At 42.6% G+C, this 15,230-nt stretch overlaps 1 protein-coding gene across 1 annotated transcript in view; it reads right to left on the bottom strand.

The window, feature by feature from the left end:
- The window catches only part of shkbp1 (SH3KBP1 binding protein 1), an 83,263-nt gene that overhangs the window by 52,263 nt on the left and 15,770 nt on the right, over positions 1-15,230 (bottom strand). The window contains exons 6-7 of the mRNA XM_060923575.1: positions 12,306-12,386; positions 2,224-2,394 (exon numbers count right to left, since the gene is read on the bottom strand). Coding sequence (XP_060779558.1) covers positions 2,224-2,394; positions 12,306-12,386 — 252 coding nt within the window. The remainder of the gene's footprint in view (positions 1-2,223; positions 2,395-12,305; positions 12,387-15,230) is intronic.

The raw sequence follows: 15,230 nt of genomic DNA, 5'->3' as shown, positions 1-15,230 counted from the left end.
TCACACACAGCATGTGCGGAATCTGCGCACGTCACACACAGCATGTGCGGAATCTGCGCACGTCACACTCAGCATGTGCGGAATCTGCGCACGTCACACACAGCATGTGCGGAATCTGCGCACGTCACACACAGCATGTGCGGAATCTGCGCACGTCACACACAGCATGTGCGGCATCTGCGCACGTTAGGGTTGGGCGGTATTACGGTAAGAAGGTATCCCGAGGTATCCAAAAGTACCAACGGTATCGGTCTCATTACCGTCATTTTAAAAAAATATATAATATCTAAATAAATATGGAGTACATGAGGTCATAATATAAAATAATAAATTGAAGATCAGCCCGAATAACTGTGTGATCGTATTTTCACTAATTCTATCAATTTCCTAAAGAAGTTCTCATCGCGTGCAGGGTTGTTTATGTCGTTACCATGGCAACCCTGCGTGACATTTGGAGTCTGACAGAAAGCTTCGCAAGAGACTGAGACCGCGGTTGAAAGATGGCAAGTCAAGATAACGAGTTAGTGGCAAAAAAAAAAATAAAAATACAACATCGGCAGTGTGGCAGTATTTTGGTTTCAAACCAAACGAAAAGGAAGAGCCAGCAATAATGTAAATGACCGCGCAAAATCGAAAAAAATCTAATATGTCCCCTAAGGCACACCATAGCCTGGGGTACTCCACTTCCACGAGATCTCTCCAATGAGTTGTGTTTTGAGTAGGTTACATGAGTAACAACAAGGTAAAATAATATAACGTATGACATTTGGGATGTGGGTAATAAACGTTTGAAATGTCCTCTACTGAAGAAACGGAAGAAAACATCGTAGCGTAAACTGTTAGGTTTCTGGTGGGAATTAGCAATGCGCTTGCTATCTTTGTTGGGTGTGTTAAACCGTATGGATTTACGTAAGTGGAATAATTGTAAGGAGTTATGTGATCAAGACAACGTTAAGCAAGGTAAGGCCATTTGATTATTAATTTCCCTGCCATGGCATGACGTGGGCCCATATGATTTTGCCTTGTGCAGCTATCACGCATTTGAATTGCCTCATTTGCGCTGAAGAATATGGTTTATCGCGCAGTCTAAACGGACTTGGGTGTTGGTTGATTCTTTTTCTTTTCTTTTTTTATTTCCCATGCTTGAAAGGGTATGATCCTGCTCATCGTGTACTTTTTTTGATGGAGTAGGTGAAATAGTGCTGCAAATGGCGTTTCAACGCACACATGTGTAAACGACAGTTGAATGCTATTTTCAAGATGAAGGAAGAGTTGCGTGATGCTTTGAAATATCTCTTAATCCATTCATCAATGCACAAAATTCGCTTTGCTGCTTAATCCATACCACAATGCACATAATTCGCTATGCTGCTTTTAAATAGTACATTTGAGGCATAGGCGCAGGTCTGGACAAGGTCCGCCGGTATAGGCGCACGTTACACAGTAGGCCGAAACAAAAATATTTTTTTCTCGGTAATACCGTATACCCCGGGAAAACACAGACAGTTTAAAGGTATCAAAATTTGGATACCGCCCAACCCTAGCGCACGTCACACACAGCATGTGCGGAATCCGCGCACGTCACACACAGCATGTGCGGAATCCGCGCACGTCACACACAGCATGTGCGGAATCCGCGCACGTCACACACAGCATGTGCGGAATCCGCGCACGTCACACACAGCATGTGCGGAATCCGCGCACGTCACACACAGCATGTGCGGAATCCGCGCACGTCACACACAGCATGTGCGGAATCCGCGCACGTCACACACAGCATGTGCGGAATCCGCGCACGTCACACACAGCATGTGCGGAATCCGCGCACGTCACACACAGCATGTGCGGAATCCGCGCACGTCACACACAGCATGTGCGGAATCCGCGCACGTCACACACAGCATGTGCGGAATCCGCGCACGTCACACACAGCATGTGCGGAATCTGCGCACGTCACACACAGCATGTACGGAATCTGCGCATGTCACACACAGCATGTGTGGTTGTCGTAAAAATAAATAGCCTAGCCGTGAATCGCGCATGGATTGAAAAAGTCGCTTGGACATTTAAAAACAACTCACTGGAATTTAAGACTTTATAATAATTCCGTACAGAATAACACTGTTTGCCGTAACATCGTATTTACATAACTTTTCCGTACAAAATACAACCAATCCGTACTAGTAGGCATCTCTGATGCTTGTATAAAGAAAGGAAAAATACCTGACATTTTCTCTTCTGTTGCAGTAGTTTTTGCCAGCATGCCTGCATTGCCCAGGTTGGGTGGCATTGTGTTGCTGCGTCGGACCGTGGCTCTCTCAAGAGGGACAGCTCGGCCAGCCATGAACTGAGAGCCAGCAACGCTGTGTCTGTTCCTGCGCTTCACAGGATACACTGATATACAAACACACGGCAGTGAGTTATACACATGAACACTAAAAAGTGAATACCTGTGACTTTTCAGGTACTATTCTGTAAAATTTAAGATACATGATATACAGTACCAGTCACAAATTTGGACACGCCTACTCATTCATACGTTTTTCTGTATTCTATTTTCTACACTTGAGAACAATACTGAAGACACCAACACTATTAAATAACACATGGAACATATATGGAATTATGTGGTAAACAAAAAAGGTAAAAGTGTTAAAAAAAAAGCTTCATATTTTAAATTCTTCAAAGTAGCCACCATTTACCTTGACGCTTTGCACACTATTGGCATTATCTTAACCAGCTTCATGAGGTAGTCACCTGGAATGCTTTTCAATTAACAGGTGTGCCGCATCAAAAGTTAATTAGTGCAATTTGAGATCAAACGGTAAATAATAATAAAAACACAGTCAATAGCGCTATTCCACAAATCTAGTCATCTATATTACAGTTGTGGTCAGAAGTTTACATACAGTGACATGAATGTCATGGCAATATTTGGGTTTTCAGTAATTTCTTTGAACTGTTCTTTTTCTGTGGCAGAATGTACAGCAGACATCTTTAATTTAAAGAAAAAAAATACTAGGATTTGGTACAGAAGTTTTAATTTTCATTGGGTTTTCTGAAATCAACACAGGGTCAAAATTCTACATACAGGGTCAAAAATTTACATACGCTCACTTAGATTATTAATTCAGAAGTGCTGAAATTTCCAAAATGTCTCTTATCTTGCCAAGGCCTCTTAACTTCCTGTTAGTGATCAGGATTGACTACAGCTGGTAGCTTCTCTGTGCCTTCATAAAAAGGGTTTGTTTACAGCACTCACTGGATAAACTAGGGCTGTGCGATATATCGAATATACTTGATATATCGCCGAAAATTCTGTGTGCGATACATAAAATTATTATATCGTAACTATCGAGTATTTTATGGTCATCTTCCGACTTGTGTTTGTTTAAAACATTTTCCGGTGGTTTTCTCCCTGTCCCTCAGGCAGTAACGTGAGAGGCTGCCTAAGGGTAAAGAAAACAATAACGTCACACACTCGCCAACCAATCCCGGGCGACATCTCGGTGCTGAAAGGAACTTCCGGGAAGATTTTCTAGTTTCGGTTGTGTTGCCAGATTGGGCGGTTTCCCGCCCAATTGGGCAGTTTTAAGTGCGTTTTGGCGGGTTTTGAACATTTTGGGCTGGAAAACATCAGCAGTATCTGGCAACACTGCTTGCGGGAAGATTTCCTAGTTCCGGTTTACAGCGCTGACTCAGTTCATGCAATCGTTGGTGTTGCATAGGCTACCGTGTAAGCTCTGTCAATTTCAGCGACAAATTAAAAATGGAAGCGGACGAATTGGTTCCTAAAAGAACTAGTAAGGGGTCAGTCATCCGGCATTTTTTTGGATATCGCGAGGAGGACGTGGAACAGCAAATGCCAGTTTGTAAAGTGTGCAAAAAAACCCTGTCATCACGAAAGGCAGCACCACTACAAATACGTTCCATCACCTGAAAACTCACCCGGTACAGTATGAAGAGTCTCTTAAACTCCGAACTTGCCCACAAGCTAAACCCCCCCCACAAGCTAAACAAATGACCATAGCGGCCTCGTTCTCCAAAGCCACCCCATATGAGAAAACGAGTCAGAGATGAAGAGCTATAATGGATGCAATCACTAACTTCATTGCTGAAGACATGATCCCAATTGGGCGGCACGGTGGTGTAGTGGTTAGCGCTGTGGCCTCACAGCAAGAAGGTCTGGGTTCAAGCCCCGTGGCTGACGAGGGCCTTTCTGTGTGGAGTTTGCATGTTCTCCCCGTGTCCGCGTGGGTTTCCTCCGGGTGCTCCGGTTTCCCCCACAGTCCAAAGACATGCAGGTTAGGTTAACTGGTGACTCTAAATTGACCGTAGGTGTGAATGTGAATGGTTGTCTATGTGTCAGCCCTTGATGACCTGGCGACTTGTCCAGGGTGTACCCCGCCTTTCGCCCGTAGTCAGCTGGGATAGGCTCCAGCTTGCCTGCGACCCTGTAGAACAGGATAAAGCGGCTAGAGATAAATGAGATGAGATGATCCCAATTAGTAAAGTGGAAAAACCAGGCTTCCAAAAATTACTAAACACACTCGATCCCAAATATGAGTTGCCTGGTCAGGCAGAGCCAGAAAACATTCAGTTTGAAAGTGTGCAAAGAGAAAAATTATGTTTTGCAGATCTCTCTCTTCTCTCCCTCAATCTCTCTATTGTGAATGTTCCAGTGGTTCTCAGTAGTCAGGTTAATAGCTTGGAGATCTATTTTTTTTAATAATTTAATGAATGAGCACTTTTCTTATTTAGGATAAATGTCTCTCTCATTGTTAAGCTTGCACTGATTTGATTTGATATTGATTTGAACTCTGAGCAGCTCTGTACTGTCTTGCCCCTTTGTTGCAATTTTCAAGATTGTTTTTGCAGTTTGTGCCACATCTTTGTTGAATAAAAATAGTCTTATTTCAATTCAATTGTGATTAAATCACTAACATGAAGGAGGCGGCCTCCGAGGGAGGCGGGGGACATTGAGTCTGAGTGGACCATGTTCTCTACCTCCATTGTGGACGCAGCTGTTCAGAGCTGTGGCCGCAAGGTCTCCGGTGCCTGTCGTGGCGGCAATCCCCGAACCCGGTGGTGGACACCAGAAGTAAGGGATGCCGTCAAGCTGAAGAAGGAGTCCTATCGGGCCATGTTAACCTCCAGGACTCCCGAGGCAGCTGACGGGTATCGGCAGGCCAGGCGTGCTGCAGCTCGGGCAGTTGCGGAGGCAAAAACTCGGAACTGGGAGGAGTTCGGGGAGGCCATGGAGAAGGACTATCGGTCGGCCTCGAAGAAATTCTGGCAAACCGTCCGGCGCCTCAGGAGGGGGAAGCAGTACTCTGCCAACACTGTTTACAGTGCGGGTGGGGAGCTGTTGACCTCGACTGGGGACATTGTCGGGCGGTGGAAGGAATACTTTGAGGATCTCCTCAATCCCACCGTCATGTCTTCCACTGAGGAGACTGAGGCTGATGACTCAGAGGTGGACTCGTCCATTACCCAAGCCGAAGTCACTGAGGTGGTTTGCAAGCTCCTCGGTGGCAAGGCACCGGGGGTGGATGAGATCCGCCCTGAGTATCTCAAGTCTCTGGATGTTGTGGGGCTGTCTTGGTTGACACGCCTCTGCAACATCGCGTGGCGGTCAGGGACAGTGCCTCTGGAGTGGCAGACTGGGGTGGTGGTCCCTCTTTTTAAGAAAGGGGACCGGAGAGTGTGCCCCAATTATAGGGGAATCACACTTCTCAGCCTCCCAGGGAAGGTTTACTCCAGGGTACTGGAGAGGAGAATTCGACCAATAGTCGAACCTCGGATCCAGGAGGAACAATGCGGTTTTCGTCCTGGTCGCGGAACACTGGACCAGCTCTATACCCTTCATAGGGTGCTCGAGGGTTCATGGGAGTTTGCCCAACCAGTCCACATGTGCTTTGTGGATCTGGAGAAGGCATTCGACCGTGTCCCCCGTAGTATTCTGTGGGGGGTGCTTCGGGAGTATGGGGTTCGGGGCTCTTTGCTAAGGGCTGTCCGGTCCCTGTACGAACGGAGCAGGAGTCTGGTTCGCATTGCCGGCAGTAAGTCAGACCTGTTCCCAGTGCATGTTGGACTCCGGCAGGGCTGCCCTTTGTCACCGGTTCTGTTCATAATTTTTATGGACAGAATTTCTAGGCGCAGCCAGGGGCCAGAAGGAATCCTGTTTGGGAACCACAGGATTTCATCTCTGCTTTTTGCGGATGATGTTGTCCTGTTGGCTTCTTCAAACCAGGACCTTCAGCATGCACTGGGGCGGTTTGCAGTCGAGTGTGAAGCGGCTGGGATGAGAATCAGCACCTCCAAGTCCGAGGCCATGGTTCTCGACCGGAAAAGGGTGGCTTGCCCTCTCCAGGTTGGTGGAGAAGTTCTGCCTCAAGTGGAGGAGTTTAAGTATCTCGGGATCTTGTTCACGAGTGAGGGAAGGATGGAGCGTGAGATCGACAGGCGGATCGGTGCAGCCTCCGCAGTGATGCGGTCGCTTTACCGGTCCGTTGTGGTGAAGAAGGAGCTGAGCCAAAAGGCGAAGCTCTCAATTTACCGGTCGATCTACGTTCCGACTCTCACCTATGGTCATGAGCTTTGGGTAATGACCGAAAGGACAAGATCGCGGATACAAGCGGCCGAAATGAGTTTCCTTCGCAGGGTGGCTGGGCGCTCCCTTAGAGATAGGGTGAGAAGCACAGTCACTCGGGAGGAGCTCGGAGTAGAACCGCTGCTGCTCCACATCGAGAGGAATCAGCTGAGGTGGCTCGGGCATCTTTTTCGGATGCCTCCTGGACGCCTCCCTGGGGAGGTGTTCCAGGCATGTCCCCCCGGGAGGAGGCCCCGGGGAAGACCCAGGACACGCTGGAGGGACTATGTCTCTCGGCTGGCCTGGGAACGCCTCGGTGTTCTTCCCGAGGAGCTGGCCGAGGTGTCTGGGGAAAGGGAAGTTTGGGCTTCCCTGCTTAGACTGCTGCCTCCGCGACCCGGTCCCGGATAAAGCGGAAGAAGACGAGACGAGACGAGACACTAACATGAAAATTTAAAATGTGTTGTTGAAAACCACCTGTAAAGTTAACCAAGAATGTTATTTAATCTGCAGGGATTGTAGTGAAAACAGTAAAGAGTAAAAGTTAGATTTCATGGGGTCCTTTAGAGGAGATTTAAATATATCGAGATATATATCATATATCGTGAAATGGAGAAAATGTATCGGGATATTCATTTTTTCCCATATCGCACAGCCCTAGGATAAACCAACACACAGTAAAATGAAAAAGTCCAAGGAGCTCAGTGCAGATCTGAGAAAGAGGATCACAGATATACACAACTCTGGAATGTCTCTTGGAGCAATTTCTAAACAACTGCAAATTCCAAGATCAGTTCAAACAATTGTATCCAAGTTATTGTGAGGTGTAGTCACTTTGCCAAGCCACTTTGCTTCAAGAAAACCCAAACCGTTACCCTCAGCTAAAAGGAAGTTGGTTTGGATAGTTAAGAACAACCTGGGAACCACCATGGCACAGCCCTGCCATGAACTGGAAGCTGATGGATCACTGTCTACAATTCAGATCACCATGGACTAAGAGGCTGCTATCCAAGAAATAACCCCCACTCCAAAACTGACACCTTCAAGCTTAACTAAAGTTTGAAGCTGACCACATGGTCAAAGAAAAAGCCTTCTGAAAGATAGCTGTATGGTCAGATGAGACACAGCTTGAGTTGTTTGGCCACAATGACCACCATGTACAGAGAGACACTGTACCAACTGGTGGTGTTGGTAGGATCATCATGCTCTGCGGCTGTTTTGCTGCCAGTGGAACGGTTCATTACACAAAGTGGATGGAATAATGAAGGAGGACTACCTCAGAAGTCTTCAGCATAAACCATCAGAAACTTGAACACAACTTGGGACTTACAACAGGACAATGAGCCCAAACACGTATCAGAGCTGGTTGTGGAGGTTAAAGGAGGTGAACATTAAGCTTAAAACAAGCCCTGACTTCAACCCTATTGAAAATATATGGACCGTGCTTTTAAGTCCAGTCCATGCCAAGGGAAAAATAAATAAATAAATTGATTGAACTCTATCAATTCTACCATGAAGAGTCGTGAAATATCCAACCAGAATTCTGCCAGAAGACTGTTCATGGTAAACAAAAATCTTTGATCAAGGTGAATCATGCAAAGAGACATTTTACCCAAATATTAGGTGTGCTGCATGTATATTTTTGACCCTGTATGTATAATTTTGACCCTGTGTTGATTTCAGAAAACCCAAAGAAAATTAAAAACTTGTGCACCAACTTCGTTTTTTTAATTAAAGATGTATGCTGTACATTGTCACAGAAAAAGAACAGTTCAAAGAAATTACTGAAAACCCAAATATTGCCATGACATTCATATCCAAGATGATATTCATGTCACTGTGTGTAAACTTCTGATCACAACTGTATGTCAAGAACCACTCAACTAAGTAAAGAGAAACGACTTTTACTTTAAGACATGAGTCTTTTAATTAATTAAAATAAAAGAAAAAACACTGAATTAGGTGTGTCCACACTTTTGACTGGTACTGTATGTGTGGTGGTCTGGGAAAACCTCATATCACCGTTTCTGAATTCTGGAAAACAGCCAAAAATCTATTTCTTCCCTGCCAATATCATACTATAAACTCTCTGCTTTAAGAAAACAGACATATTTTTTAACATGATGAAATACTTTTACTTGGGCTACTTTCTAAGCTTGCTTTGACTGCCTGTCTGCACTGATCACAACAAACAGTGGTTTCTGGATAGCTGCATATCACAGTGCAATGGACTTCATTCTGTTTGTAATCTTGTACAGGCTGTTGAAATGTCCACAGTGCTCCTGCTCCATTACATCATTATCAAAACAGAGAAGAGTGCTTGTAAACACACGCCATACAGACGACAGTGAACCAAATTTTAAAATGTTTAGATGACCAAATTAAAAGACATTGACAAGGTATTTAGTCAAAACAACAAAACTGAGTGAATTAAACAGCCAATATTTCCCCACCGATGTTAGTGTGAACAGAGATAAGTCAAATGAAGAACTGACGATGAGGCTCAAGTTTAAATGCTGCGAGTGGCTTTTACCTTAGGTGATGAAACCTAGGCTGATGTGGATGATGCTGATAATTAGAGCGATATGCCATTTCCAATAATTCTTTAAAATGTGTTAGCAAGGAGGTGTGGTTATAAATTTAAATAGCTAGCTTACTAACCATGGGATAGACCAAGTCTGGTCTAACAGTTTCTACACTGAAGTAATAAACAACACAAAGCAGCAGCTACAATTATTATTATTATTATCATCATCAACACCTTTTCAGATTTACCAATTAAAAATTTTTTTACAAAGGTGAGTTTCAGTTACAACAGTTATTATTGGTTAATCAATGAACCAGAAGACCCCCCTCGGCCTTTGATCTTGTCGTCTGATGACGCAGCTCGTTACCTGAGATGGATTTTTTTTTTTTAGCATGATCAGCAATTTGAGGAAAACCCAGACATCATCGCAGGTAAGCATGGTGGAAGGATCATGGACGTGTTTTTAATTATCAAATTCACAGATATTTCATAATATCCTTGTCGAAACCTACAACCCCGATTCCAAAAAAGTTGGGACAAAGTACAAATTGTAAATAAAAACGGAATGCAATGATGTGGAAGTTTCAAAATTCCATATTTTATTCAGAATAGAACATAGATGACATATCAAATGTTTAAACTGAGAAAATGTATCATTTAAAGAGAAAAATTAGGTGATTTTAAATTTCATGACAACAACACATCTCAAAAAAGTTGGGACAAGGCCATGTTTACCACTGTGAGACATCCCCTTTTCTCTTTACAACAGTCTGTAAATGTCTGGGGACTGAGGAGACAAGTTGCTCAAGTTTAGGGATAGGAATGTTAACCCATTCTGGTCTAATGTAGGATTCTAGTTGCTCAACTGCCTTAGGTCTTTTTTGTCATATCTTCTATTTTATGATGCGCCAAATGTTTTCTATGGGTGAAAGATCTGGACTGCAGGCTGGCCAGTTCAGTACCCGGACCCTTCTTCTACGCAGCCATGATGCTGTAATTGATGCAGTATGTGGTTTGGCATTGTCATGTTGGAAAATGCAAGGTCTTCCCTGAAGGAGACGTCGTCTGGATGGGAGCATATGTTGCTCTAGAACCTGGATATACCTTTCAGCATTGATGGTGTCTTTCCAGATGTATAAGCTGCCCATGCCACACGCACTAATGCAACCCCATACCATCAGAGATGCAGGCTTCTGAACTGAGCGCTGATAACAACTTGGGTCGTCCTTCCCCTCTTTAGTCCGAATGACACGGCGTCCCTGATTTCCATAAAGAACTTCAAATTTTGATTCGTCTGACCATAGAACAGTTTTCCACTTTGCCACAGTCCATTTTAAATGAGCCTTGGCCCAGAGAAGACGTCTGCGCTTCTGGATCACGTTTAGATACGGCTTCTTCTTTGAACTATAGAGTTTTAGCTGGCAACAGTGGATGGCACGGTGAATTGTATTCACAGATAATGTTCTCTGGAAATATTCCTGAGCCCATTTTGTGATTTCCAATACAGAAGCATGCCTGCATGTGATGCAGTGCCGTCTAAGGGCCCGAAAATCACGGGCACCCGGTATGGTTTTCCGGCCTTGACCCTTACGCACAGAGATTCTTCCAGATTCTCTGAATCTTTTGATATTATGCACTGTAGATGATGATATGTTCAAACTCTGCAATTTTACACTGTTGAACTCCTTTCTGATATTGCTCCACTATTTGTCGGTGCAGAATTAGGGGGATTGGTGATCCTCTTCCCATCTTTACTTCTGAGAGCCGCTGCCACACAAAGATGCTCTTTTTATAATCAGTCATGTTAATGACCGATTGCCAATTGACCTAATGAGTTGTAATTTGGTCCTCCAGCTGTTCCTTTTTTGTACCTTTAACTTTTCCAGCCTCTTATTGCCCCTGTCCCAACTTTTTTGAGATGTGTTGCTGTCATGAAATTTCAAATGAGCCAATATTTGGCATGAAATTTCAAAATGTCTCACTTTCAACATTTGATATGTTGTTTATGTTCTATTGTGAATATAATATCAGTTTTTGAGATTTGTAAATTAATGCATTCCGTTTTTATTTACAATTTGTACTTTGTCTCAACTTTTTTGGAATCGGGGTTGTACTTTGTTTCTTACTTTTTCATTTGACAGTCGCCATTTTGTATCTAAACGTGCGTTTGAGAAGTCATGCAAGGTGTCAATAATAGTGATCACTTTCACTGGTGTCCACCATTATCAACACCCTGTGGCATTAAGTGACATTTACAACTATGTATCGATCTTTGTGTAGCATTTTTGAAGTAGATAAAGTACTTTAAAAAAAAAAAAAAAAAGTGCTGTGATTTATAACCATTTTTTCTGATTCCTAACCAAATGGAATGCTTATAGAGTATTTGGAATCCTATTGGAATAAATAGAATTAGACCAGAATTAAATTCCTAGCATATATTAAAAAAATTTATATATCACATGCTTGAAATATTCTGATTTTTCTTTTCCATTCAGAACATTTCTTTTTGCAGTTTATTTTAAATATCTACCACATATTACAATATCAGTAGACATTTTATATTTTGGTTTGAGGAACGATATGTGACCTTTGACCTAGATTTTCATGTGGTTACTAATGTTAATTGCCTGTTGACATTTATTAGTAAACTACAAAACTAGAAATTAATACAAAACAATGAATGATTAACAAAATGTGATCTACAGAAATACTTAGAAAGTGGGTAGAAAGTGGAACAAAAATATTTTCTGACACAGGTTCAATATTATCAGTTCATTTGTTTACAAACATTAGAATTACTTCCTCATTTACGTAAGCACCAGCATCAATATATTTATATAAAATATATTTTGTACTAAATACAAGTCTATGTAAAACAAATTTTAAATAAAAACTGTTTTGTTAATTTACTACCACATACTGATTTAAAAAAAAAAAATCAATCATCTGGATGTTGATAATTGTGGAACGGTGTCACATGATCTAATACGCTAAGTAATCGAGAATAATTTCTTTTCTTTTTTTCCAGTGGAAGTTTGAGTAATTATTTCTGCACAATTTACGTATTGAAAGTCTTTTCTACTTTTGCAATGGCCAAAACATCGTTAAGGTGTCGATAATTGTAGCCGCTGCTCTAGTTGCAGTTTTATTCCTGGAAAAAGCACCGTGTGTGTGTGTGTCAGTTACCTGGAGGAGGAAGATAGCCATTAAACAGCACTGTGCCACATGATGAACGATCTAGCTCATCACACAGCTGCAGTTTACGCACTAAAACAAACAAAAAATTATATTACATTTCAGACATTTTGCAGATGCTCTTATCCAGAGCAACATACAACATACCCAGAGAAGCGTGTGGAGCAGTTGGGGATTAGGTGCCTTGCTCAAGGGGATTTCAGTCGTTCCTGCTGTTCCAGGGACTCAAACTGACAACCTTTTAGTCCCAAAGCTACTTTAAGGCCCACCTATTCATACTTGTAACGAGTCAGGGCCCATTGAAAAAAGATCCCCAATTATTTTGGCTCATCAATTCTATTAGAATCTAATAATCTATTGTTAAGTATATTAATGGAATGCAGCATCACTTCCTGTCACAGATGGGAGCCCAGGAATTAAATAAATGCAATAAAAACAAACTATTTTTAATTGTAGGTATTGTATTTAAAACTGTATGGATGTGCCAGAAGCCAACATAAAACCATGCATGCAGGGCATTCTCACTCAAAAGGGATTAATGATCCAAAAGTAGAGTCTGGTCCATTAACACAAGAACTTATTGCCATGTTTGTGTACAGCAAACAAGCAAGTTATTAAAACCAACAAGTTCACTCAAAAGAAGTGGATATAGAAACCACTCACATGAGATAGACCCTAACACATTAACAAAGAAGGATTTTTCCTACGAGTTGGAAAATTATCCATCCACTGAGTTCACCAACATCTCAAACTACCTGGTGCTGCAGACATCGTTTTACATGAACACACAGATGAAAATCTGGAAGAGCATGGAGACGTACAACTTTTTATATGTGGCTGGGTTAAAGATCTGGGGATCAAGACACTACAAGATAAATCTTGTATTGTTTATGGCCTGGTAAGGAGGCATTTCTGGGCTTTCTGTACACGCATTTGCGATGATTGCTAGGACGCTACAAGTTTTAGTATCAGGTGTAAACAAACCACAGCCACTTGATTCTCAAACCTCCCTGTTCTTCTCTTCCAGCTAAATAATTCACAAAGACCCAGATCCACAGAAACACCTTCAAAGACCTGAGTATTATGCAGATTACATATGCGTTGGTTTACAATGTGACCACGTTCAAAGAGTAAACAAAAACACATCTGAGGACTTAAAGGAACAGTCCACCGTACTTCCATAATGAAATATGCTCTTATCTGAATTGAGGCGAGCTGCTCCGTACCTGTCCGAGCTTTGCGTGACCTCCCAGTCAGTCAGACGCACTTTCACTCCTGTTAGCAATGTAGCTAGGCTCAGCATGACCAATGGTATTTTTTGGGGCTGTAGTTAGATGCGACCAAACTCTTCCGCGTTTTTCCTGTTTACATAGGTTTATATGACCAGTGATATGAAACAAGTTCAGTGACACAAATTGAAACGTAGTGATTTTCTATGCTATGGAAAGTCCGCACTATAATGACAGGCGTACTAACACCTTCTGTGTGCTTCGGCAGCGCATTGATACGGAGCTCAGATATCAATGCACTGCCGAAGCGCGCAGAAGGTGTTAGTACGCCTGTCATTATAGTGTGGACTTTCCATAGCATAGAAAATCGCTACGTTTCAATTTGTGTAACTGAACTTGTTTCATATCACTGGTCATATAAACCTATGTAAACAGGAAAAACGTGGAAGAGTTTGGTCGCATCTAACTACAGCCCCAAACAATACCATTGGCCATGCTGAGCCTAGCTACATTGCTAACAGGAGTGACAGCGCGTCTGACTGCGTCTGACTGACTGGGAGGTCGCGCAAAGCTCGGACAGGTACGGAGCAGCTCGTCTCAATTCAGATAAGAGCATATTTCATTATGGAAGTACGGTGGACTGTCCCTTTAAGTGTCTCCTGAACTTCAAAATATCATGAAATAATGGAAAAATGGTGAGAAAAGTGATTTGCGAATACAAATGAAATGAATTGGAGAAATTTACAAATCTTTCACAAAGTGATCACTGCCAACTCGAGCATTCTTCGACTTGGCTCTCTTCCACCACAGCGAAAGGTTCAAGAGCCACCTTTCTCATCATCTTTTGGGAAAATCCTTTGCCCTTTCACCCTTTTTTTAAATCACTTCACGGGGAACCCAGAAGAAACTTTTATCAGTTTCATGGTTTGTTCGATTCGAGCAGCCCAAAACAGGGCTCGACATTAAGAGTAGTCTGACTGTCCAGGATGACCAAATGTTTGGTCCGAACAGGTCAAATCTGCATCGGCCTGTCTGACGGGACAAGCTGAATTATTCCCAACTTTTCCAGAAGTTCCAGGAGTCTCTCGCATAGCTGCTCCCTGATGCCCGCAAATTAAATACAATATCCTGGACTCTAGAGCAAGCATGCAGAGAGAGAGAGAGAGAGAGAGAGAGAGAGAGAGAGAGAGAAGCATCCTGATTGCTCTGTCTTGCTAAGTAGAACAATCAGTTTTCTGTGTGGGCGGGCTTAACATCTTCTCTCCTGGACTGAGACTTCATCATTTCAGTGCATCCAGGAGCGTCATGGCAGAGTGCCCCAAAAAATGAAAATACAAAACCCACTTCACCTCAGGCTACATGAAAGTGTAGTCTGTGTCTTTAAAAAATAATGATGGTGTTGCGGGCTGGACTGTTTGTAACAGTGACTTTAGCATTGTCCATGGCAGGGTAAATGATTGTAAAAGACATGTTGGGGTGAGTTGAACAGTGTCATTTGTTCATGTGCAGATAATTTATATGAGCTGGCTTGCTACTAAGGCTACATGATGAGGCCAAACTCCTTGAAGACTTGCTTCAAGTTGCAATAGAATATTAAAAAAGTTAATTAATAGTAATAAGCAGTTCACAAATAGTATAAGTAGTCTACAGATTTTATCACATTTTCTACACAAAGGCTGATCTAATT

Source organism: Neoarius graeffei, chromosome 6, assembly GCF_027579695.1.
Source record: "Neoarius graeffei isolate fNeoGra1 chromosome 6, fNeoGra1.pri, whole genome shotgun sequence".
NCBI lineage: Eukaryota > Metazoa > Chordata > Actinopteri > Siluriformes > Ariidae > Neoarius > Neoarius graeffei.
Note: the sequence above shows the minus strand (reverse complement) of the source record. Positions and strands in the feature narration are given on the sequence as shown.